Source organism: Bombus huntii, unplaced genomic scaffold (assembly GCF_024542735.1).
Source record: "Bombus huntii isolate Logan2020A unplaced genomic scaffold, iyBomHunt1.1 ctg00000064.1, whole genome shotgun sequence".
NCBI classification, from domain to species: Eukaryota; Metazoa; Arthropoda; class Insecta; order Hymenoptera; family Apidae; genus Bombus; species Bombus huntii.
The window spans coordinates 886,865-912,108 of NW_026099324.1; the positions used below are offsets into that span (position 1 = coordinate 886,865).

Below are 25,244 nucleotides of genomic sequence, written 5' to 3' on the forward strand. Positions count from 1 at the left end.
TTCTTCTCCTTCGTCGCGCTCTATAAAAACATAAATTTAAATAAATATCAGCAGTGAGTGTAGCGATTTAGTCGATCGGATCTTAGAACGAAAAAACTTGTTTAAAAATGGAATCGATCAATTTAACTTCTCACTGGCTCACTTATCAGTGTTTATGTAACTCTTTCTCCCATTTCCTCTGCGTGAAACATGCAGCTTGGGAGTTTCGATTCGATTAAAAGTTGCGACTCTGAATATCCTTTGATCGTAAATTGAAGCATGAAAATATCATATATGTCGTATTTCGCTCTGAAACTGGATGAAAGAGGGAAATTGACTTGGTTCTTTCGCTGTTCCATTGTTTTCTTTTTTTCTATCTTTCGGCTATAGAATTACTCTGCCTATGGTGAAATTTGTAAAATTTAGTTGAATGTTACTAAGAGATACGCGATTTATCGATGGAAAGAAAGAAGAGAAATATTCACTCGTCGAAAGCTTAGTAGAACAACGTTTACTTCGCAGATGTAGAACATTTATTTCGGTTACCTATCGGTTGTATCGTTATCGACTTGCCAATCATGAAACGCAGACGCCACCGGCCAGTTTATTCAATAATAAATTATCTGACGCGTCGATTGATCACGAACACATGCTGTCCACGAAATTGAATTGTGTTCCAATCTCTGCATTATAATGTTTATATATATGTTTATGTTTATATATATGTTTTGTAAGGATTCGTTTAGTCGTAAATATGGTTTAGTCGTAAAACAGAATTTTTACACTCAATTCGATTCGCGTAATGGAAATCATAAAATTAACAAAGGACAATTGCAGTTAGATTTAAGATTAGGTAAGTGGGGAATAATGGCTCGTATAATTGATTCTTCTCTCCTTCTTTGAGGATATCTTCGCCGCTCTATAGCTTCTTTATTGTTGCAAGTGTGTAACCTTATTTTGTATAAATTAGATCAGTAACGAGGATTTAAGACGAGGATTAATTTAACAATAGCATATGAATTCTTTTCATTGAGATTTTCACACGAGAAACTGATCAGCCTTGTGAAAAATATAAAATTAATATAAAATTCCTCGATTTAATTATTTAAGTATATAATTAATATTCAGCATGCTAAAAAACGAACGATCTATTTTTCCAAATTTGCAATTATCTATCGCAAGGAATTGTAAAAAGTCACAGGCTCCAAGGTAAATTTTCAAAAGCGTTTGTAATTGTTTTCTGTTATTTTTCTCTGTGCTTGAATTTATGAAGGTGATCAGCGTGGCTCCTGAGCAAATTAAGCTAACAGAATGAAATACTTTCAGTATACAATTTCAATATTTTAATATATGATTACAGAATTTCAATATTGAAATTTAAATTATTATTTAGTGTTACGCCGTAAATAATATCAATGATACTTATTACGTAAAGTACGAAATACAAATCAACGTATATTATTGAAACTCTAAAATTGAGTAACTATTGCTGTACCAAGAATACTAATTAAGAGTTAATCGCATGGATCTGCCTGAGTGACTAAGGAATTTAACAATAGAAGATTTTTAATCGAACTTCTCTTTCAAGCTGAGTTGACCGTGATTCAATTCACGAATATCGGAGAGGAAAAGTCGTAACAGTCTTACAGTTTCGATTCACTTTCATCTCTTTTCGAGGGGGTACTCGCGATTCGCGGCTGCTTCGAGAACTTCCTGCTGGTTCATCCATTGAACCTCATTCTTCGGCGTTCTTTCAATCCCTCGTCTTCCATAGACAAGTCGTAAATCTTTTGAAAACTATTAGCTTGTCCAAAAAGTTTCTTTCGTTTTATGAGGAAATAATAGACGCACAACGCTTTTTGTTTTATATTATTTTGTCGAATTACGTACGATCCAATTTGTTCTGTTGAGATAAATTTCACAGGCTTGGTTTTACGTTTGTACGAAGGTGCATCGTTGTAAAAGACACGCTTGCGAAAGAAAGACACTTTCCGGACAACCTAATACTTTCTCTGTTCGTAAAAATTCTGTTCTACGTTTATTTCGTTCTTTCATATTAAAGGAAAGCGATACTGATCGATAAGTTACTTGATACCGTTTAGTATGTGTAACTGGTTAAAGTATAGTACAACTGGTTCTTACGAGTTTCGTAGCATTCAAATATTTAGTGTGTCTCATTAATCGTACTATAAAGGATAAGGTAAAATTTTCTACGTGAAGAAATAAATCGAAAATGTATAATTTTACAATGTACATTTTAAAATGTACAATTTTATCCTACGACGTTCTTCTTTTTGGAGAAGATAGATTTGAAATACTTTACGTCAGAAATTTATAAAGGTTATACGTTTGACAAAACCTGTTGCTTCGCTGAAAATAATACTTGGTAGGATATTCTGTCAGCCAATTTTTTTAAGAATTTTTACGATTTTGTTGTCTCAGAGTCATAACTTTACAATGCTACAACTATACACAATTGCTTCATTACGATATATGGGATACTTGTATAATCAATTATAATCATGAAGATAAAGAGTAGTAAATGGTATAATTGAAAAACACGATTTTGTTAATGTAATTTTATCGAATAATGTTAAAAAATGACTAGAAGTGATATTAATAAGTACCTTTTAAAAATATCTGAAACGAAGATTAATGGAAATGCAGTATATATATCGAAATAAAAAATATTGAAAAGTCCTCTGAGCTGTCTTGTTATTTTATAAATTTTTATTATAGATACTATACGAATTTCCAACTATGCGAATAATTTTCCCATTTAATTTAGGAAAAGTTTCATAAACTAAATATATTTCATTACGGTATATTTAACTCTATTTAATTGCATTTACCTATATTTAGCTATGTTTAATATAGAACACCTGCGTCCCATATATGATATAGTTTATATGTAAATATAATACAGCTTCATTGACGGTATCCAAAAATTTTTTTTTTAGGCACGGATTGGCTTGGTCTTTGATCAGAACGTCGGCTATTATACTCGATAAATTTTCATTATCCCTCGTGTCATCAATTTCGCGGCACGGAAATTCATCGTTGCTCGAACCACGCGAAAAATATCCAGGCCAAAGGAACGAACGAGAGAGAGAGGGGGGGGGCAGGAGGAAATGGAAGAAGAAAAATGCGAGAGAAATAAAAGGGAGGAGACCGAAAAGAGAGCTGTTCGTATTAGGTCGGTGAGGTACGTATAGACGACTTTGAAGTGGGTACAAGAATAAAAAATATGCCGCTAACACGCGTCGACCTATTTCGGCTTCTTTCTTCTTACTTTCTTGTAACCATGAATATTAAAACGCGTATAGTTCGTGAAATGTTAAGGGCCAGTTATCGAGTAGAAATTTTTAAGGAATTAATCGATACATCGATTCTGTTTTGTCTTTCGCTTTTCTTACGAATTTCAATAACTTTGAAGGAAAGCAATCTTTCGTTTATATTTAAATTTAATTAGAAGCATCGTAATTTAGACAAAAATTATGTTCCATTATGTAATATGGAAAAACGTGTAAAATATTCGAGGAATAGTACTCGATATAATATTATCCAGTGCTATTATCGAGTATTATTTAAATTATATCTATAAAAATATTAATTTGCATATTCAACCTACAGCATAAGCGATATACAAAAGTATTAGAATACAAAAACATTAAGGGATTAATAAACATGAAAGTTTATATTATGAAATAATTCATCTCTTCTAGGTGATGCTTTTAATATGTTATTAATCATGTCAAGTACTGTTTTATTATTATGTTATGAGATGTAAATGGTGGGTGGGAATGACAGGGGATGAATGGGATTATATCATTGAGCAGAACATTTTGATAAGTTACGACAAGTGGTATTTATAACTTCCAGCACTAAGTAATAGTACAGTAATGCATGGGAAAGATAAAATGATGAACACTGTATTTTTCTCATTGTACCTTAGAAGTTTGAACAGTGTTTATGATTTTTTTAAATGACCAATATACGTAATCGACATATACAATTCAAAATTCTTTCTAAAATCTAAATGTAAGCACAAACACTTGCGTCTATCAAAAATGTCAAACTTCTGATGAAGATTCTTTCCACAAGTGAAACACAAGCGAGGAATTGAAACTTTCATTTCACTTTCCAATCCTAAACTTCACTTTTCATTCACTGCCAGAGCAACAAGTTCAGAGGATTCATTCATGCCTCGAAACAGTAGAAAGTAGGGGAAAAAGAGCGGGCACAAAGTGGGACAAAGGACACGTATAAATTAGAATATATTCATTTTGCTACGATTACTGCACAGAAAATAATCGATTCGAACTGACCAGCAGTCTCCTCGTATTTAAATTGCTACAATCAATCAGATCAAATAAAAAAGAATCGGACAAAGCTAAGGAAAGGACCGAAGACGCACAAAAATCAGAATAAATTTTATAATTATTCGATAGACAATGATCGAGCGAAACTCAACGTCGATGGTCTTGCGTATAAATTCAATAAAGGATGGACGATGCAAATTTATCAACAGTATCCTCGCATAAAAGTTCCTCACCTTTTTGACCAAGTAAGAAACCACGCGAAATGAAGAAAAGAAATTACACACAGAAATAAATTAGAATGATTTCTTGTAACTACATTTAGCGTCACGATGATTTCATAGAAGATATAGTGGATTTAAACTCACCGATGTCACCGAACTCAATGTCTTCACGTTGGAATTCCACCCTTTCGAGCAGGTTGGATGAACACTCGTATGGAGCGCAACTGGTACTGAGCTGTGGCGAAACTAAGGTCCTGGTGCTCCTTCTCCACCACTTGTTCGCTTGCCAGCAGTTTCCAGCTATGTCGAGCACGATGCGCAACCTCGAATATTTATGCAACCCTCCCCACCAGAAGGACGAGCTGTTCGAAACGAAAATTGTTTCAGGACTCGGAAGGTTTTCCCCTTCTCTTCCGACATTCACCTATCCGCGCTTCGGCTCGTTTCCTCCCCAGCCACCGACAAATCTTTTCTCATGCAAATAAACGAACGATTGGTATTTTGAACGCGGAACTCCCGTGGTTGGCTTAGTAGAGTTAAATATGGGAGGGACTTCATGTTTGTTGACGTCAGGTACGTTCCTTGATGCGTGATGGTAATTTTAGACTGACGCAAATTGTTCTTCTTGGGCTGCTTGTTTTCGCAAATAAACTTTTATGATTGACGAAAGCGCAAAATGAGATTTCGGAGAAGGGGGAGGTATGTAGAATTTTGAACATAATTGAAAAATGTAGGTATTTCATAATTATATGGACAGGATGTATATGGAATGGATGTGGATGGTAACTGATGGTACAAGCGGAAAGGGGGTGAAAGAAGTCGAAAATATAGAATAAAAATTTTTTTCTTAATTTTTCCATCGAGACAACGATCTACAGTGAGATCCGTTATAACGAGATAAGATTCAAAGTTGATTTTCTCGAAAACAAAGCCTCGAACGAAAGATTTCTATTCTATATTTTCTTTTTTCGCGTAGAATCACCCCCTTTCCGCTTGTACCACCAGTTACCAACCACCCTGTATATTCGTACGTGAAGCTAGTCTAAAGTCTATTATTATAAATACTAAATGTACAGAAAATCGGTTAGGTGTTCGAACTGTAAGACATATCCAAGTAAAATCATATATCTAAAAAGACGAGATTCTATGTATTTTGTTTCGAGGAAATAGGAATAATTTCTGAATTTCGCCACTGGTAATTAGTGGTACACAAAGTTGGTAAAAACAAATCAAACAGATGTTATATTCAAATACGATTGCTCACGTGCAGCGGATGCCTGGCAGCCGCAGTAGAGCGTGCCTGTCTATGGTCAGACGCGTGCAAACAGGCGGAAACACAAATTAACAGTAACAGCTTAATCTTAAATCTTCCTACACCTTAACACATCATTACAATTCCACGTATTTGCCCTTTCGAGTTCTCATTTATTCTATTAAAAAGTTTCTTTAAAATTCTGATCACTGAATTAATTGATTATACATAATCTATAAAATTTAATTTTTTTTTTTTTTGTAACCATCAAAAAACACGATGTCTATGTTAAAATACCGTTAGGCAAAAAACAGTTTCTGCGACCATTATCATCGTTATCATGCGAACACAGTCTCATGGTAATATACCTCTCGCATTTGCATAAAAAGGCATTTTTAATATTTATCTAATATTATAAATATTTATGATGAATTTCTTTTTTTTGCAGTAATCTGCTTCAGAAAACCTTACGTTACTTATTTATCAAAAATTCCTGATTTAAAGACGTGGTACTCCGTTATGAATATTCTTCGTTCACTCGACGAAATCCTTACACTTCCAAAATTATAAATCAGAGAATAAAAATATTTCATCTGTCGGAGATAAAAGAACACCGGAGCCTTTTGAACTTTGGATAACCCCTCAACATTGTAACCTAGAGTCTACTATAGCAGTAATTAAACAATTGTAGTTATTTAATCCGATTGTAATTGTTCGAGATTGGTGATAGTGAGCTCTGGCTCGAGGCGACAGTCTGTCGCCCAACGTAGCCGCGGCCAAGGGATGAACGCTTTGTTTAACAAAGGTATGGAGTAATCCTATAGCTCAAAAGCTTAAAATCCTATAGCTTAAAAGAAATATTCGTGGCGACACGTGACAGTAAATATTCCAACGGTTTTTGTCCCGTGGCTCGCCACGCGCAGACCCTATTCCTGGAGTAAGATAATTGCCAGATGTCGATGCGTCTCCATAGTACATGTTCAGCTAGCTCGAGGGCTCGTTATAAATCTTAAGATTTAGTCAACTAAAGTCCATCAAACAGACAAACAGTTTTTGTCCCCACTACGGGAAAATAGGGGAGACCAATTTTTCAACGAGCGGCGTCTCCCACTAGCAACTTCCCCTCGAAAACAGCCAGCATCTTTTTCTAACCACCGGTATAGAGATTGACCAATTAGCGGCAACGACAATTTCCCTTACTTTCTGAACGGAGGCTTTTCTCGACGAATCCGATCTCGTGTCCTTAGACACGCCCCAATATAGTTTTCCTCCGTGGTATCATCGGGACGGGAAAGTCATTCTCGCTCGCGATCTCATCGACTAAAGAGTAACATCTTCGCGATCAGTGGTTATTTCACGTTTTAACCAGACTTAGACTTTGTGAGTACGTCCTTTTGTCATCCCGTTGGCCGCGGCTACGTTGGGCGACAGACTGTCGCCTCGAGCCAGAGATCACTATCACCTATCTCGAACAATTACAATCGGATTGAATAACTACAATTGTTTAATTACTGCTATAGTAGACTCTAGGTTACAATGTTGCGGGGTTATCCAAAGTTCCAAAGGCTCCGGTGTTCTTTTATCTCCGACAGGTGTTCTTTCATCTCCGACACATCGATTTCCAATCTGTCTTGAATAGATCGATAAAATCGCGAAGGTGAATATTTTTATGGCCCACGAATATAATTCCAATCGAATTGCCATGAATATTTGATCCGTCAATCGCGTGAAGGTACTTGTAACTCACGCTGGGATGATCCGCTTGAGCGAATTCATCATCACGCGAGATTCCCTCGCAACGCGTTTTCATGTAACGCTATATCCATCGCGTAAACGTGGCCACGTGAACAGGGGAAGGCGGCGAGTGTACGTTAAACATTATGCCGTAGTTGGGTTGGTTAATTGGTCAGAGCAAGCCAGTTAGTTTCATTACGTTATCTCCATCTTCGTAGGTGTTACGACCGTTCGCGGAGAGACGCGATCGCGAGGAAAACGCGTCAGCGAGAGGCGTAAATTCTCGCTACGATTCGGTGAATCGACGCCGCGAAGTAGTCGTTCCCCTGTTTCGGTTAGGATAACAGAGGTGGTTGATATGAATATGACACAGTAGTAAGTTATATTTCACCACTCTCAATTATCTAACAAATAATGGCCACCGGTAACGAACTTACCGCCTTGCGTCGACGCCGGGATTATTGCATCGGCCACTTTACACGCTTATCGAAAAAACTGGATGAAATCGAACAATCCGGCTGTCCGCGAGAGAACGAGCTAATTCAAATCAAAAATCGTCTGGAAACATACGAGACGGAGCTCCGCGCCATTCAAAATGAAATCGTAAGCATAGACGAGGAGGAGTCCGCTCGCGGCTTTGAAATAGCCGACGAGTACGAGAGACTAGAACTCCGATTAACTACTCAACTGAGCAACCTACGACTAACTACGACGTCACAATCGACAAACGACGAATCAGCTGCCGGTCGCGAGTCTGCTTCGCTTAAACTACCGGAGATTCGAATACCCACATTTGATGGTACGCTCTAGAATTGGCAGTCATTTTACGATTCCTTCTCGTCAACGATAGATCAAAACGAACAACTAACACCAGTCCAAAAATTCTATCACCTCCGATCAGCCTTGACTGGGAGGGCCGCGCGAAGTATAGAATCGCTAGCCATCACCGAGTCAAACTATGCAATCGCCGTTGACATACTTAAGGAAAAATTCGACTGCCACCGTCAAATCTGCATGCGCCACCTAGACTTGCTTTTCGACTATCCGAAAATAGTTAAGGAGACACCCGAAGCCATAGATGACTTCCTCGAGACGGTCAAAATAAATCTCCAAGCGTTAAAGAACCTCGGTGACCCTATCATATCAAACACCGTTCTGATCAAATTACTTACATGGAAGCTACCCCCAGCTATCATTCGCAAATGGCAATGCACCTTACCAGACAAGAAATTACCGTCATACAAGCACTTGATAGACTTCTTGCAAACACGGACGAACGGCGATAGAACAAGTTCAGCATTTACCGCTACGAAAAGGGCCTCCGAACCACCCAACCGTCAGCGACCGAGCGCGTCGCGAAGTCATGCATTCACCGCGACGCTCAAGACGCCGGTATGTCCGGACTGTCGAGGACAACACGAACTACGGTATTGTGACGTCTTCAAGGCGAAATCGCCCAGGGAGCGTCTCGACACAGCCAAACGGGCGTCGCTCTGTACGAATTGTTTAGGCAAGGGACACGCTCTCAATCAATGCTCCGCCGGGTCATGTCGCATCTGTAGACAGCGACACCATACTTATTTACATCGAGATCATGGTCACAGTAGATTACGTGCAAGCCGCACATCGAGCGGTCGATCGTCGAGCGACCGATCATCGAACGGTCGATCTCCGCCTAGTTCACCGATCCCGCGGTCGTCACACCGATCGAGACGCGCATCCGCGTCTCCACGAACGTCTCCCCGAACGTCTCCCCGAACGTCTCCCCGAACGTCTCCCCGAACGTCGCCGCGAACATCCCCGAAACGCGAATCTCGGTCAACGCGAACGACGGCATCGGGGTCAAATATCTCCCCCAGTGCTAAACAGCTAGGGGAACACTGATATCCTCAAACGGCTTTGCTAGGGACCGAACCACCGAAAACCGACTCATTGACCTCGCCCCCGTCCGGCCCACTCCACCGCGATTTGTTAGTCACCGCACAGGTCAACATACTGGACAATAGAACTCAACCGTTCCGCTGTAGAGCTCTGCTAGACACCGGCGCGAGCATGAACTTCATCACCGAGAGACTCGCCAATTCGTTGAGACTCAACCAACGGAAATGTTCGGTCCCGATCGGAACACTTAACACGTTGTCAACGACCTCGAAACGCTACATCACGGCCACGATCACCTCCGTTGACGGCACATACGAACGCACCTGGACTTTTCTAATCATACCGACCATATCGACTTCGATCCCAGATCAACCCGTAGATCGGTCAACGATACAGATACCCAGAAATCTACGACTAGCCGATCCAAGATTCCACAGACCTGCTCCGATCGACGTGCTATTGAGCGCCGGGCCAACACTAGCGTCACTGTGTGTCGGCCAACTTGATATCAGTCAAGCAAACGGGACCGACTTGCGTCTGCAAAAAACGCGGTTCGGATGGGTCATCGGGGGGAGCCCAGCCTCGCAACCACCCGCACACGCATTTCACGCGTCCACGACGGCCTTGCAGGCGGATCTCGCCCGTTTTTGGGAAATCGACGAGGGACCGCCCACCGCGCACATTTCGGAAGCGGAGCGACAGTGCGAGGAACATTTCCGGAATCACGTTCAACGCACCCACGAAGGGCGATACATGGTCGCTCTCTCCTTCAACGAGACAACTCCCTCGCTTGGATCCTCCAGAGCCATGGCGATGAAGCGACTAATATCTCTCTGCCGTCGGTTCCAACGAGATAAGCGTTTCGAAGCCGACTATCACGCCGTAATACAGGAATACTTGGCATTAGGGCACATGACGAAAGTTACCACGGACCACTGCACTGACGACGGATATTTTTTACCACATCATGGCGTGATCAAGGAGTCCAGCCAAACTACGAAACTCCGAGTCGTGTTTGACGGATCGGCCCCAACCACCACCGGAGTTTCATTAAACGACGTACTTCATACGGGACCGAAACTACAAGATGATTTATACTTCATCCTTTTAAGATTTCGAGCTCATCAATACGTCATTACAGGCGATGTCGAAAAAATGTATCGCCAATTTCTTGTGCGCCCGGAGGATCGGAAATTTCAACAAATTTTGTGGCGCAATGCTGATGGAGAAGTCGACACTTATCAACTCAACACAGTGACATTCGGGCTCTCAGCGGCCCCTTATCTGGCCATCCGCTGCCTCAAGCAACTGGCGGACGACGAGGGGCATCGATATCCACGAGCGGCGACAGTCTTACAGCGAGACTTCTATGTCGACGATGTTCTCACAGGAGTCGATACAAGGGTCGAGGCACAATCATTGAGAACGGAGCTCACAGAACTGCTCAAGCTAGCCGGCTTAAACATCCGGAAATGGGCGTCGAACGACCGGGAACTGCTACGAGGACTTCCCGAGACGGACATAAACGATAAGCTGCTACTAGGCGAATCGCAAACCTTCAAGACATTGGGTGTTGTTTGGAATTCCTTCGACGATTCGATCCTATACTCCGTCAAAACCAATGATGCCGACTCTCGAATTACGAAGAGAACCATCAGCTCCGAAATCGCCAAGATCTACGACCCGCTCGGATTGCTGGCACCAGTAATTGTTCGAGCTAAGATGTTGCTCCAGCGACTCTGGACACTAAAAATTAATTGGGACGAATCCTTACCGGCTGACGTGCACACGGAATGGAGCAAATATTACGCACAGCTGCCATTATTGAATAACGTGGAGTTTCCACGTAAAACGATAATCAACCCCGCAGCGGAAATTCAGTTACACGGGTTCTGTGACGCCAGCGAAAGGGCATATGGAGCATGCGTTTACCTTCGCACCATCACCCTGGATGGTCAGGTCTGTACACGTCTCCTCACTGCGAAGTCGAAGGTAGCTCCGCTCAAATCACTAACCATTCCAAGGCTGGAACTGAGTGGAGCACTCCTTCTCGCGTCACTAGCCACCACGGTCCTCCAAGCCTTGCCAAGCAACATTGCTCGGACCGTTTACTGGACTGACTCCACAATCGTTCTACATTGGATCAACACATCACCCCACACGCTGAAAACCTTCGTCGCTAACCGTGTGACAGAAATTCAACGGAAGACTCACGCCTCAGATTGGCGTCACATCCCCACTACCGATAACCCGGCAGATCTCATATCTCGAGGCCAACTACCCGAAGACTTCCTGAAAACAACCATTTGGCAACATGGACCAGAATGGCTTCAACAACCGGAAGAATACTGGCCAACGTGGAACCCAGTACCGTTAAACGAAACACCGGAGCAGAAAAGGGCAACCTGTCTGTCCGCGACGCCGGCGGACCACAGCATACTGGGGAGATTCTCCTCTTGGCCCAAGCTTATAAGAATTGCCGCTCGGTGCCTTCGATGGAGACAAACCCGGGATCGAGGCAAACCTCTGACCATGCACGAGTTGACCAATGCACACAACAGATTAATCAAACTATTGCAAGCCTGTTATTTTTCAGACGAAATCCGTGCTCTCCGGTCAGATAGAAATTCGGCAATGAAGGGGAAGCTCCAAAGACTCAATCCATTTCTGGACAAGGACGGGATGCTGCGCGTCGGAGGCCGACTCAGTCATTCACCAATGCCTTTCAACCAGAAGCATCCAATAATTCTACCCAAATCCTCAGTTACCGCGCTCATAATCGAGCATGAACACCTCCTAAATCTCCACACCGGAACTCAAGCTACCTTGTACGCCCTAAGGAGATCCTATTGGCCTATCGACGGCCGCAGTCAAGTTTGGAGCACGCTGAAGAAGTGCGTCCGTTGCTGCCGAGCCAATCCCCCTCCAGTGGATTATATAATGGGCGACCTTCCAGCTGCCCGGATAACAGAGTCTCGGCCATTTACCAACGTCGGAATCGACTACTGCGGACCGTTTTACATCAAGGAACGAAAGGATCGCAACCGACTCAAAATCAAGGTATACGTAGCGATCTTTGTGTGTCTTGCAGTTAAAGCAGTCCACATCGAGTTGGTCAGCGATCTCACTAGCGAGGCCTTCATTGCTGCTCTGCGGAGATTCATCGCTCGCCGCGGATTCTGTGGGACAATCTACTCCGACAACGGTACCAACTTCGTTGGTGCCAACAACGAATTACGAGAGCTCCGAAATCTCCTGCAATCCGACGATCACAAGGCACAGGTCCAGTCCTTTTTAGCCGACCGACGGATCGAATGGCACTTCATCCCTCCCAACTTACCTCACTTCGGCGGGTTGTGGGAGGCTGCAGTGAAGTCTTTCAAACGACATCTCAGACGGGTCGCCGGTAACGAGCTCTTGACCTTCGAAAACCTTAACACCCTCATCATTGAGATCGAGTCCATCCTCAACTCCCGCCCGCTGACGCCGATATCTTCAGACCCAAACGATCTCCTAGTTCTTACTCCCGGTCATTTCCTCATCGGAGATTCACTAACCAGTTTCCGAGAACGAGATTTCAGGGACACGCCATCCAATCGTCTCTCCTGCTGGCAGCATATTCAGAAACTCAAACAACACTTCTGGCGCCGGTGGCATCGAGAGTATCTCAACGAGCTACATATCCGGAACAAATGGAACAAGGGCAGTCACGACATACGAGAAGGCACCATCGTCCTTCTCAGAGAAGACAATGTTCCCCCGATGCAATGGCCATTGGGCAGAATCATCAAGGCCCAACCCGGCGCAGACGGCATCATACGCACGGCTATCGTTCGAACAGCGACGAGTACCCTCGAACGGAGCATCAAGCGGATGGTACCACTACCGAGCAGAACGACTCCAGACGACTCCGAACCAATCAACAGTCCGAAGTCTGATAAGAGGTCCACCTGACGACAGCACACCATATCACTTGATCGGTGCCCTCTCAACGGGGGGAGGATGTTACGTCGCGTAACACTCTACCTAGCCGAGGCCACACACCGCGGGCAATATGGCAACCAGATGTCTTCGGATACTCGCAGCGTATCTTCCATGATTTCAAGGACCTTCCATAAATCACATAGATTTCCTAGAAAAGGTCCTTCAAACGAAACAAACATCTGGTTCGGAGGAATTTCTAGAGACTATTGTCTACCACGGCTTAACAAGGGAAAGTCAGTTTTTGTCACGTCCGCTGCAACTTTCCTCCCACTAACCACTTTCTCTCGAGGGCGGTTAAGACCCTTCGTTTAACCAATTAAAAACGAAGCCTATTCCCTCACTCTCCTAAATAACATCGGCACCAACAAATCCGATGGTCCCGTGCGCTAGACTCACTCATCCTTAGCTCTCCTCCGAGACAGCATCGTCTCCCAAGAGTACTGTTTTTACATCCTTCGAACGGTCAACATCCTTCGAGCGGGTATACACACCCGTACATCAGTCACTCACTCATCTCGTACATACGCACCAGTGTAACTATCCTCGTTATAAGTTGTGGAATAAACGGTGAAATATAACTTACTACTGTGTCATATTCATATCAACCACCTCTGTTATCCTAACCGAAACAGGGGAACGACTACTTCGCGGCGTCGATTCACCGAATCGTAGCGAGAATTTACGCCTCTCGCTGACGCGTTTTCCTCGCGACCGCGTCTCTCCGCGAACGGTCGTAACAGTGGGTTTCGCACAATGGAGGCCTCTTCCAGTATCGGGGCCACTAGGCCTGCGTGCGTTCTAGAGCCTCTTTATCCGAACGAGACCGATTCCTCGATCGAATTCTATCGTTCTCCATAGTTTCCTGCTTTCTTTTTCGTATTTTTCATATTTCGATGAGACATGGATTTTAGTAAATGATTTTTTTGACGTATTAGTATGACGTATTACGTAAATAATTTGGAATTTCTTATGTAAACTATAACTGGTGCATAAACACGTTGCGTAAACTTGGCTTAATTACTGGTTTGTGATAATTCATATGTTCTAATTTTACCGATGAAAATTATATCATCCAGAAAATATGACATTCAAACGCTGATTTCAATGACTGCATCTTCCGAGATGACAGACAACCGTTTGTGTAACTTAAGAACATTTTTTTAGATATAGCGCGAGTTTGAGCTAATTCTGACTGCGAACTGAAGCAATTAGTTATACATATCGTAGCAAATATTTATTGTTTAATATCCACTATTACACTACACACTGTACGATGCGAACAATCGGATGAATTTCCAACTCAATAGCAGTATTGTTTAATCTTAAAGCTGATACAAACGTATTACACATATCGCTGACGTAGTCGACTGCATATGTGCATAGATGAAGTATTATGACAGAATTACCGATACGTATTATGCGAGGATAGGGAACACCATTGGAAATGTCATTGCATGTTAAGAATAACATTATATTGCGACAAAGAAAAGGCATCTATAAGAAATGAGCATAATTACACAAGCAAAAGCTACATAAATCTCAGATGTATCAAATAAATTCCTTAAAACATGTACGATGAATATATTACGAACACTCTTAAAAAAAGTTCTTTTCAATAAGCTTGAACGCATAATTTTTCGATTCTATTTCCCAGTCCCTCTCATATAACCTCTTTTCCAACATACAACTAAACTACTCAATCTTCCATTTCCTAGCCCGACTTGTAAACTGTTTCCCAGCTTCTCTGCAAGCCTCTCTTCCATCGTATAACCCTCTTCAGTCCTCTTTTTCGATCAGACTTTACTCGAATACAAAAATGCTTATCGTGACAACACATCGTTATACTATTCGCGTGAGAATCAAATTTGATCAAGGATATTTATGTAAATTTACACCTTCGTGTATCAAAGACATTATTTAGATGAGAGAAAAAAAGAAAAAATATGTCAAAAGGCAAAGTTTATACTTTAATAAATGATCAACGAAATAGTTTGTAAGCAGAAATTTGTTTATTTACCAAATATTCTGGAACATTATAAAGAATACATTTTTGTATATTAGGAGCGTCTTACGGATTTTATCGTTTCTAAATTTCCTTTAGATGGATAAAACTCCACACTAATGTTCTATCTATGCACATTAATGTCTCAATGAAAATTAATATTTTTACATTGGGTAGGTATTAGGAGAGTATTAATTAAAGAAATGTTGAGATTAACAAGAATAAATTATGCAAAAGATCGCTATGAAGAACGACATCTTTTTATGTAGCACCGAATCTATCGAAAAATAGAATATTTTTATGATGCAATAGTGATTTTTATTCAAAGCTTCTCTAGTTTCTCAAAAATGCATAGAATGTACGTTGCATAACCATCTATCAACCACGCGTAATAAGTATATGGTAGATAGTAGCAACGACAATATGGAACAAGTTTACTATAGAAAATTAGATCTCCTCGTAGAGGATCGTGCGTTTTAAAAATCACAATGCTTTCGACATTCGTTGAATGTTCTCATCGAAAGCCTTTTCAACTGCCCGCGAACGTTTAAAAATCCACATAGTCTAATAATCGACTCGAGTCAGCGAATAACGAAGATCGTAACTTTATCTTGCATTTTTCGATCGAAAAAAGAAAAGAAGCAAAGAAGGTGAACGTAACGAAAAAGAATAAAGAGGATAAGAAGCGCGTGCACGAGAATTACGCGAGCTTCGAAAGATCGTGGAGGGCATCGTTAATGACCCACTCTAAGTGGCGAAGAATTACACGCTGGCACGCTCTCCACGTACCCTGATCGAATGCAGGGCCTCTAGAATGCTGAACTACGTCCGCAAGTTTTGTTATCGTTGCCAGAGCGAGGTGACAGAGCTTTAGTGCAAGGATAGTCGGCGATGAGTGAAGTGGCAATCCTCTGCACGGCCATTATTCTTCGGTAGCGGCTAGGACCAGAAAGGATTTCGTTCGAATTCCTGTCGTGAGTACATTGCTTCATCGGTACATTGGATGGAATATTTCTAAAAACCGACGTTCCTACGCGTCGATTTCGGTTCCTTTCTCTCTGATGTCTCTACATCATTTACGCACGTAGCGAGTCTTCTGGATTTACAGTTTGTCCAAACTATTTCTCATTAAGAATCTCTAAAAAAGTGAATATGATATGGTGTCTTTCTCTCAAGACTATCGGTTTTCTTTATCCTCGATCGAGTCGTTAAAAGTTTGTCTTAGATATTTTATGCAAAGATTGTCAAGAGAAATGTTATCACATTTACTTGTAGGAATTTAGTATTCGAATTATGAAGGTTTAATATGTGTAAAAATATATGTACACATTTTAAAAACCTGTTAAGCTATAGCTACATCGAATTACTCCTAGTAATTTTTGTTTTGAAACGATAAATTTGTCAGTGGTAATTTTCTTCAGTTCGATAAAATTCTGATGTAAAAGTTTTCTAACAGAACACAAAGTCCTGAACTGACTTTCTCTTAAATTCTTGAATTTTATTACAAATGTTTGATCAATAGCGTAAATAATTATGATTGAAGCGATATAACGAAAACCGTAACAATTTTGCCAATTGTAATGTACAAACGAAAAATCGGTCTGTGTCATTTTAACAGATTTAGCAATCTTAGTGTTCAGAGGGTGGTTTTTCATTTCTTTGTTTTAGCGGGGTAAATATAAGAGAACTGTAAGTCGTTAGCTTAGTGGAAGCGCGTTTCGCAGAAATAATTAATGCATCTTTCATTCCATTGTATCAAACTGTGATTAATCGCGACGAACGTGCAATTAAGATGTGTACCGGAGAAAAATCTGCTGCATTTAGTTGCGTGAATTCGAGTTAATCCGAGGCAGTGGAGAAATAATCTCATCGATAAATAACACGTAATTTTGTCGTATATTTCATGCCAGGAAACCTTGTTGACTGAAAAATTGTGATTTTCGTAAGTGATAATAAATTTACCAAACAATTTGTTTGTTTCTGATTAGAAAACCGATCGACTTTAAATTCTGAGAGAACGTGTTTCACAAATGATGAAGAATTTTCGAAACAATAGTGGCAAAATCTTTAATTTGATCTCTCAATAAAAAAAATCTGTACTCTCATTATGTTCTTAACTTCGATCGGTTCACACGAATTTAATCTAACAAGTCGTTACTTGGTACTGAAATAAACCAAATTTAACATGCAATCTTATGATACAATATTTTAATTATTAATTTTTCATAGAGAGTTTTTCAACGTTTCTTAACTTGAAAACCTAAAGGAACAGTGAAGAGATATCTTCAGTCCTATGTAATTCAAATAAAACACTACAAAATACATTGTTATGGACGCTTGGAAAATTCAAAACAAAGTCCTCCGCGTGAATAGAGATATAGCACACATAGGATTAATCTTTCAATAATTTTCTAATAATATTTACGTATATTCAAAAATATTTCTAACAAATATAATAATAGTAAAATTGTCTACAATTCCAAGAATACATATTTCGCTGAAGATGGTCTCTCGTGAAAGAATTACCTGAATTTAAGTACAAAACAGAAACGAAACAAAAATCCGCGACGGATCAAGTCTATTGTCCCAGCGAATGGAACTTGAAATCGAATTTGGATTGTTCGCCGCGGACACGATTTCCAGGTAAATCGATACATTCTAAAAAGCAAGGAAGCCCGTAGGACGGGACAACAAAAATAAATTGAGAAGATTAATTGCAATTACCACATAGGTCGGGTTACACCATTGTTTGACCGACGTCCCTCCTGAACTTCGAAACTGGGTTGCATAATGCGGTCGAGGCACGAGCTTAACCCTGCATTGGGCTAAAATTTCATACATGCTCGTCAAAGGAAGCCTAGACGATGATAATTACCATTTTCAACTATGAAAATTATCACGGAAACTTAGAATTGCACAGCATTTCTGTCCATCTATTAACACGACGTAACATTTCTTCTTCTAGAAAGAAATTCAGAAGAAAAGATGATTGTGTCTAAAAAAAAAAAAAAAAAAAATGAAAAATGAAAAACACGAGATTCAGGTTTACGATCATAGAGAGTTTTCACCGTAACGTTGCGTTTACACAATTTTTATGTATTATTTTGCTACTTGGTTCTTAATAAGTTAATCGATGCCGTGACCAAGGGCACTCGAGAAGCAGAGTCGCGAGAATTCGAGACGTAGAGATCGTGCGAGTCAACGAATTTCTCGAGAGAAAAGTTTATTCGCTCGAGAGGAGATAAACTCTTAAACAACATGTAATTTCTTTTCTCTTGTATTTTCCCAGCGTTTCGTTTACTTTCTCTCCCCTTTGATAAAAAGTTACGATAGTTGACATGGTTCAGCATTTTGAAACATCTGATTTTTAATTGACAAGTTTCTCGATCGAAGAATATTAAATGGAGAACCTTTTAATTGAAAAGACGTTGGGTTTTTAAAATCACTGAGGAGCTTGTTTCAACTTCTGAAACTTTTCGGTCGGGATAGATTTTTGGAAAGTAATTTTAATTGATACGCTTGTACTTCGCTCAGTATACTACACCACCTGGAATATTTTCAATTGGATTTTTTATTGCAAAAATTTATTAATATTGAGAAAACTTTATTCTGCAACTGCATTCTCTTATACAAATATTTCTTCTTCATTTGCTACCCACCTCATTCTACAAATATTTCTCCACGATAATTTTGTAGCTCACTCTCTCTTATAAATTTGTTCAAATAATTAATATACGCGAGCAGTAGTCAAACGAAATCCATCTGTCACTCCATTTGATTATTTTACAAATTTCCATTTAATATTAAGGGGACAAATATTTAATTCGTTATTTTCACGATTTATGCTAAGGATCGCGCTACATCAAAACTTTCAGTTCGTAATGTACGTCAATTTTAATATCATCTGAAGGTTGGAATTATTCTGTATTCCTATCTCATTTAAAATTTAAACTCCACTCTGTAGCATTAATTTGCAGCAGAGACAGCGAATGTATGTAGTAGTCATCTTATCCGTATGCTACAGCGTTCAACGAATTTGCAACTCGTTAATCTAAGCGACACACAACAAGTATTTTGTTTTAGCAGCATTGCCATTCGTTTCAACTTCATCTGAGCGAATGGAAAATCCACGTTCGATCAAAGGAAATATGGTGCGCGAGTTATTCAATTAATTGTCGTATTTATTGATAGTTTAATTAGTTTGCACATTTTCTTTATTTTCACCACAAATTCTGACCAGTTACAGCCTCCTGTTCTAATGTATTTGAAAAAATTAGTGGTTTTATATACAATTTATATACAATGATAAAATGAGAATATTTTAACGTTAATCGAACAAGCTTTCCTTTTAATCAGTAAAAATTATATCCTCGCGAAAAGTTATGACCATCGATATATTCTACCAATTCACGATATATTACGAGTCGTTAACGAATTAAAGAGCTCGTTTTCAAACATAGATCGTACAAAAATTGTTCATTTGTTCATTGTTCGTTGTTCATTGTTCATTCAACCGAATTTGACGAATCGCCAGGCAATTTCTTTTAATTGAAAAAAAGAAACGCGAGGTCTTTTAATCCACCGAGAAGATTATTCGTACAGTTGTAAAATGTCGAATAGATAAAGATTGTACGCGTCTTGTCTTAAACTCTCATTAGCGTAGGTTGATTCGTGCAGTAAAAAAAAAAAGGAGGGAAAAATAACTTTGCTAAATTCAACCAGGCAGCTTTCGTCGTATTAAAAGTTTTAGGGTTGTTTTATAATTATGAGCCGAGGTTTGCGACAATGCGACGCAGTTTACAATAGTTCGTCGCAGTTGACAATACTTGAGCAACGCGTAGAATAACAGACGATGAAGAATAGTGGTGCAAAAAAACGAATGATATATTATAACGCATGTCGTCATTGATCTGGAAACTCATTAAACGATAGGATTACGGCCATATTCGCGGATTGTATCCGCGACGGATATAAAACGACAAATTCCGTGGATAGGTTCGTTGTAACAACGTCGACCACTTGGACACAATACTCCTTGATTATCCGTGTGATTTTATTTGCGGGCGTGGAATTTCCACGAAAATTCGAAACTGTATGCCACGGTTTCGTAAACCGGTGTTCCATCGCGAAAGTGCTGGATGAAACTGAGTATACAACGTTCAATTCGCGCAATTCTCTTCAATTGACATCATTCCGCCCTATGTTGCATGACGTTTACGTCATGTTTCGAAGAATTTGACATAGGACGGCGCGAACACCATAAATCAATTGTTCGACAGGCGATCGATCGATTTTAAAGTAAGCTTAAACGCCGTTAGATGAACGGCGTCAAGTGAGTTGGCCGTCGTGTCGTCTGCCGGAAATCGAGCTGGCGACACCAGTTTCGCGCTTGTCACGCGCAAGTGTTAGATTGTTTTAAATGGCGTGACGCGGATGACACTTCTGTAATTGTTAAAATTGTTGATTCTTGTCTTTGAGATAACTGGCAAAGAATTGTAAAAGATAGCCTATTGTCAAGAGGAATTTCTCAGGAGTTCGATGGTTCGTTAAGAGGTTCAAGTTGTGCGATTTAGTATTGTTAAACACTGTATTGTGCAACTATTTGCACGTTCATAATGTATATTGATAAATCTAAATGGCGTGACGCGAACTATACTAAATGGCGTAATTGCTAAAATTGTTGGTTTTTGCCTTCGCGATAACTTTGAAAGCTTCCGTGAAAGATAGCGTATCGTCGAGGTCCGAAGTTTTTTCAGAAGTTCGCCGTTTCAGAAGTTTTATTTCAACTCGTATACTTTAGGATTTTTACGCGGCTTTATGCAACTATTTGGACTTTTATAATGTGTATTGATAAATTTAAACGTTGTGACGCGAATGGTATTAAATATTATGATTGTTAAACTTGTTGATTCTTTCCTTTAACATAGCTTTAAAAAGCTTCTATAAAAGCTAGCGTATTGTCAAGGTTCCTCAAAAAATCGGAGTTTTGTTGAAGATTCAAACTGGTTTAGGATTCTAAAACATTGGATATTTCTATTTTGAAACATTTTATAGCCGCGTTTTATGTTTAAGATATACTGAATCTTCATTTATATTACAGATTGTATCATTATGCTGTTATACCTTTAAATTACAAGACCGTATCTTCAAGACTAATTATTAATCATCTTAGAATCTCAGGATTCGATCCTTCGACTTTTAAATTACGTTACGGTATTAAATCATATTACATGGTAATAAATTTTACCAACTTGTTGAAATAGCTTGTACTCTGCGCAAATCAAAATCGTATTATCACTAGATTGATATACAACTAAGTTACTGTATGTCATAGCAACTTTTCAAATCGATCGAAAATCAAAAACGATGCGGTTCGTATCGCGGCAAATAGTATGCCGTGTGTCACAAACATGAAGGTCTTGTAGTAGACATTGAAAACTATGGAAAAATATATATTACGATATTTATATATTATTAATATTATAACATTGCGAAGATATTCGTTGTTGCAATTTAATTACATTAGGGTTGAGTAAATTAAGCTCATTAAATGTCAGTATAAGAAGAGACAAAATTACATTTTAAATTAAGAACATCGATTTCAAAAATCTCTCGATATTTTTTATTTCTTTTTTTTTCCTCTTAAACATTATAGATCTTTAACTACAGCGCGTTGCAATGTAATATACTCGCGTTTAATAATTTTGCAGAACGATATCCTACGAATATTAAACCTTAATCGTTTCCTAGAATTAACTCAAATAAATCCAGGAAATCCCTCAGAGCCATTGATAATTGTCTTACCTGGTAGTAAGTACTTTAACTACGAAACATTACATTACATCGACGACTGTTAATGCGTTAACTGAATTATCGTTTATAGACTAGTAAATTAAGTCACCCTACATAGAAATACAAAATTAGATTTTACGTTGAAAGCGTTGATTTTGGAATCTGTACTGGTCGATCTTATAATTCTACGCCTGTACGAAATTCTGGCAACACTATATCGGAGAACGGAGTTTAAATTATTAATATAAGAACTACTTCAAGTAAATTCAGATTTGCTTCTGAATAATCATGGTTTTCCCATGCTGAAAAATGATCGAGCAATATGAATAATAAAGAACCATTTCTTAGAATTAAATGAGTTTCTATATTTCATTTTCCTAATATAAAATTTTACCAAATACCAAAATTAATACACTTGGACCTAATTAACTAGTATGATATAATAAATACAATGTTATACTAAATAAATATATTAATAATTACAATGCTAAGTGTATTTCGAAATTATTTCTTATTCCCTTTAACAAAATCCTTGCACCTATCATGTTTTTGCAACAGCCTGTATATACAAGGTGTCTCGTCTTGATCGAGCCAGGCAAATATCTCTTAAACCGTATATTATTCGAAAGAAGTGTTTCTTCGAAAAATACATAGCTTCGAGATCTCAAGGTGACCTTCGTTTATTCAAATGGATTTCTACATACATTTTTTTCATACGCTATTCGATGGATTTTTTAATTCCCTACAAACCAGTATTAGAGTACTTCAATGGAAAAATGATTAGTTCAAAAGGTATTCCAGCTTCAACCTTGTAAAACTTATCGCATGAAAGACAAGGAAAGATAACACAGCGCACTTACGTTTATATGTTTCTTGTCCTCCACACGCTCAATTTTAATGAAATTAACAATGAGATATCTTTTAAGCTAAGAATTTTCAGATACAACTACCTTGATACTTTTCCGTAGAGAACTAAAAAGTGCATCGGATGGTGTATGAAAGATAAAACGTATAATTCAATTGGAAGAAACAACGGTTATCTTAGAATCTCGTAAACGCTTCCACTTAGACAAATCCAATTGAACGTCGTAAGATGGGCCAATTGAAACCGTACAATTTTATTGTACACTCTTTCTCGAATTACGTATAGTTTAGGATATATGTTTGCGTGGAACGATCAAAATGAGACACCATGTACATTAATACATTCCACATTCATTATCGCGAAATTGCGTTTCCCTTTGACTTTTTCGAGTTTCCGGGACGCGACAGCACGTTCCATTCAACCGCAATTCGCGTACTCGCTTACAATTAGTCAGGGTCGCGATACTCGCGAGTTCCACTAGCGCGATTAGTCATAATGGCTATTATTTTATTGTGTAACAGCTTTTTCCCTCGTTGCTTGCCAATCGAATTGCCTGTTACCGAGAGGCACTACTCGACACGCCCGCGTCTCTAAACGTTAAATACCTTGAATATTAATGTCAGCGACGTCTGATATAGTGCATTTTACCGATGATGAAATCCACTCGATCACTAGGGAAAAACACGGCGTAACGAGGGCGTGTGTACACGAAACGTGGATCATTTGCTCCGCACGATCGATCATGCTAATGTAACGAATATAACAAATCGTTACGATAGCTTCTACTCTTAGAAGAAAGAATAGAAATACCAGCAGACACTGGGAAAATGACAAATGTACAATCAGTTCCAAGTAATCCGCATGTCTTGAAAACATTGACATTCTTTGTTTAAATAAAGCATGTAGGAGTCAATCTGACAAGCTGAACTGATCGATTTCGATGTTTGAAAAGTTTTTAATTTTACGTATCAAAATACGTAGATAGGGTTCATTTCGCAGAAATGGAACGATTAATTAACCTCGATAGAATTGGTCAGTTTTATTTCTATATCGTAGTTACTTTTTGTTTTATTACGCAAGAATAAAACAGTTATGTTAATCGTTTTGTTACGAAATACGTTAACTCTACGCTGAAATTTTAGAAGATTTTACTCGAGTATAAATAGCCTTTCTATTACGAAGACTTTTGTATGGGAATGTAGATGCCGAAAAATGTCAGCTCGAAAATACAGAGAAAAGATTTATATATAAAATTCAGCATAAACCGGAAACGCCACTTCAAGACGCGTAAATGTACCAATGTATCTTTCATCAAGATAGAAAAAGGGACGTCGAAATTATTAATAGACTAATAGACTATTAATAATTAATAGACTATTAATAGACTGTTGAATGGTTTAATCGAGACACAATGGAATACACAATAGAATTCTTACAGAAATACATAATAACAGAGTAGTGATACATCAACGGCTGTCATCAATCTCAGGTGTGCGTTATTACGTTGACCCTGGCCACGGATTAGCTAACACCTTGATGGTGACGTTATTAATCGATGGGGTTTTTACTTTCTGAATGATATACAGCATTATGTGACGTTTCCTATTTCAGCAGATTGACTTTAGAAAGAAAGAAACTGTAGAAAGAGAAAGGGAGAAAATGGGGAGTCATAAATTCTCGTATCATTAATAGAAGTCTAAATATCACGTGATAAGTTATATATAGCACGTAATAAAATATTCGGCTTACCTTTTCAATTTAGTTTCCATCAAAGATAGATTACGGATTTTTATGCAAATTCATATCTTTACGAATATAACTGAAGGAATGGGACCTCGATGGATAATCATTTTTTCGATAGATATTATAACGAGTACTATAGTTCGAATTTATTCATATATTTTTGCTTATGTTTCGCGTTTAAGTCTCCCATAAGTGCATAAAAAGTTGCATACTAGTCAAAAATTGAATGGTCACACATTTTGGTCAAACTTGAGTTAAAAGTAAAATATGGTTCTACAATGTTTGTAAATTATTGCAGATATTGCGATCAAAAGGCGATTTAATATTAAACACAAGAAGCACATTAGGTGCTCGAAACATGTGGCACAGCGTAGCTTAAAAACCCCTTTATCTCGACATGCGCTAAATGTGTTTTAGATCTTTACTCTCGGTTTCCATTCGATTAAAAACGTAGAATGAGAAACAAAAC

At 39.0% G+C, this 25,244-nt stretch overlaps 1 protein-coding gene, 1 long non-coding RNA gene and 1 pseudogene across 2 annotated transcripts; all 3 read left to right on the forward strand.

Moving 5' to 3' along the window:
- The first annotated feature begins 3,083 nt into the window (after window positions 1-3,083).
- LOC126876126 (uncharacterized) lies at window positions 3,084-4,660 on the forward strand. The gene is made up of 3 exons (XR_007693941.1): window positions 3,084-3,184; window positions 4,431-4,546; window positions 4,624-4,660. It is a non-coding gene; the product is annotated as an uncharacterized LOC126876126 (long non-coding RNA).
- Window positions 4,661-8,522: 3,862 nt separating this feature from the next.
- Window positions 8,523-13,343, forward strand: LOC126876094 (uncharacterized). The gene is made up of 2 exons (XM_050639002.1): window positions 8,523-9,003; window positions 9,415-13,343. The coding sequence occupies exons 1-2, from the start codon at window positions 8,523-8,525 to the stop codon at window positions 13,341-13,343; spliced, it is 4,410 nt and encodes a 1,469-aa protein (XP_050494959.1).
- A 2,894-nt stretch (window positions 13,344-16,237) lies between these two features.
- Window positions 16,238-25,244, forward strand: part of LOC126876112 (carcinine transporter-like) — a 52,298-nt pseudogene continuing 43,291 nt past the window's right edge.

Coding starts and splice junctions, on each gene's coding strand:
- LOC126876094 (XM_050639002.1), top strand. CDS start 8,523: ATGCGCCACCTAGACTTGCTTTTCGACTATCCGAAAATAGTTAAGGAG. Junction 9,004..9,414: donor AGCCAAACGGGCGTCGCTCT/GTACGAATTGTT, acceptor CGGCTTTGCTAG/GGACCGAACCACCGAAAACC.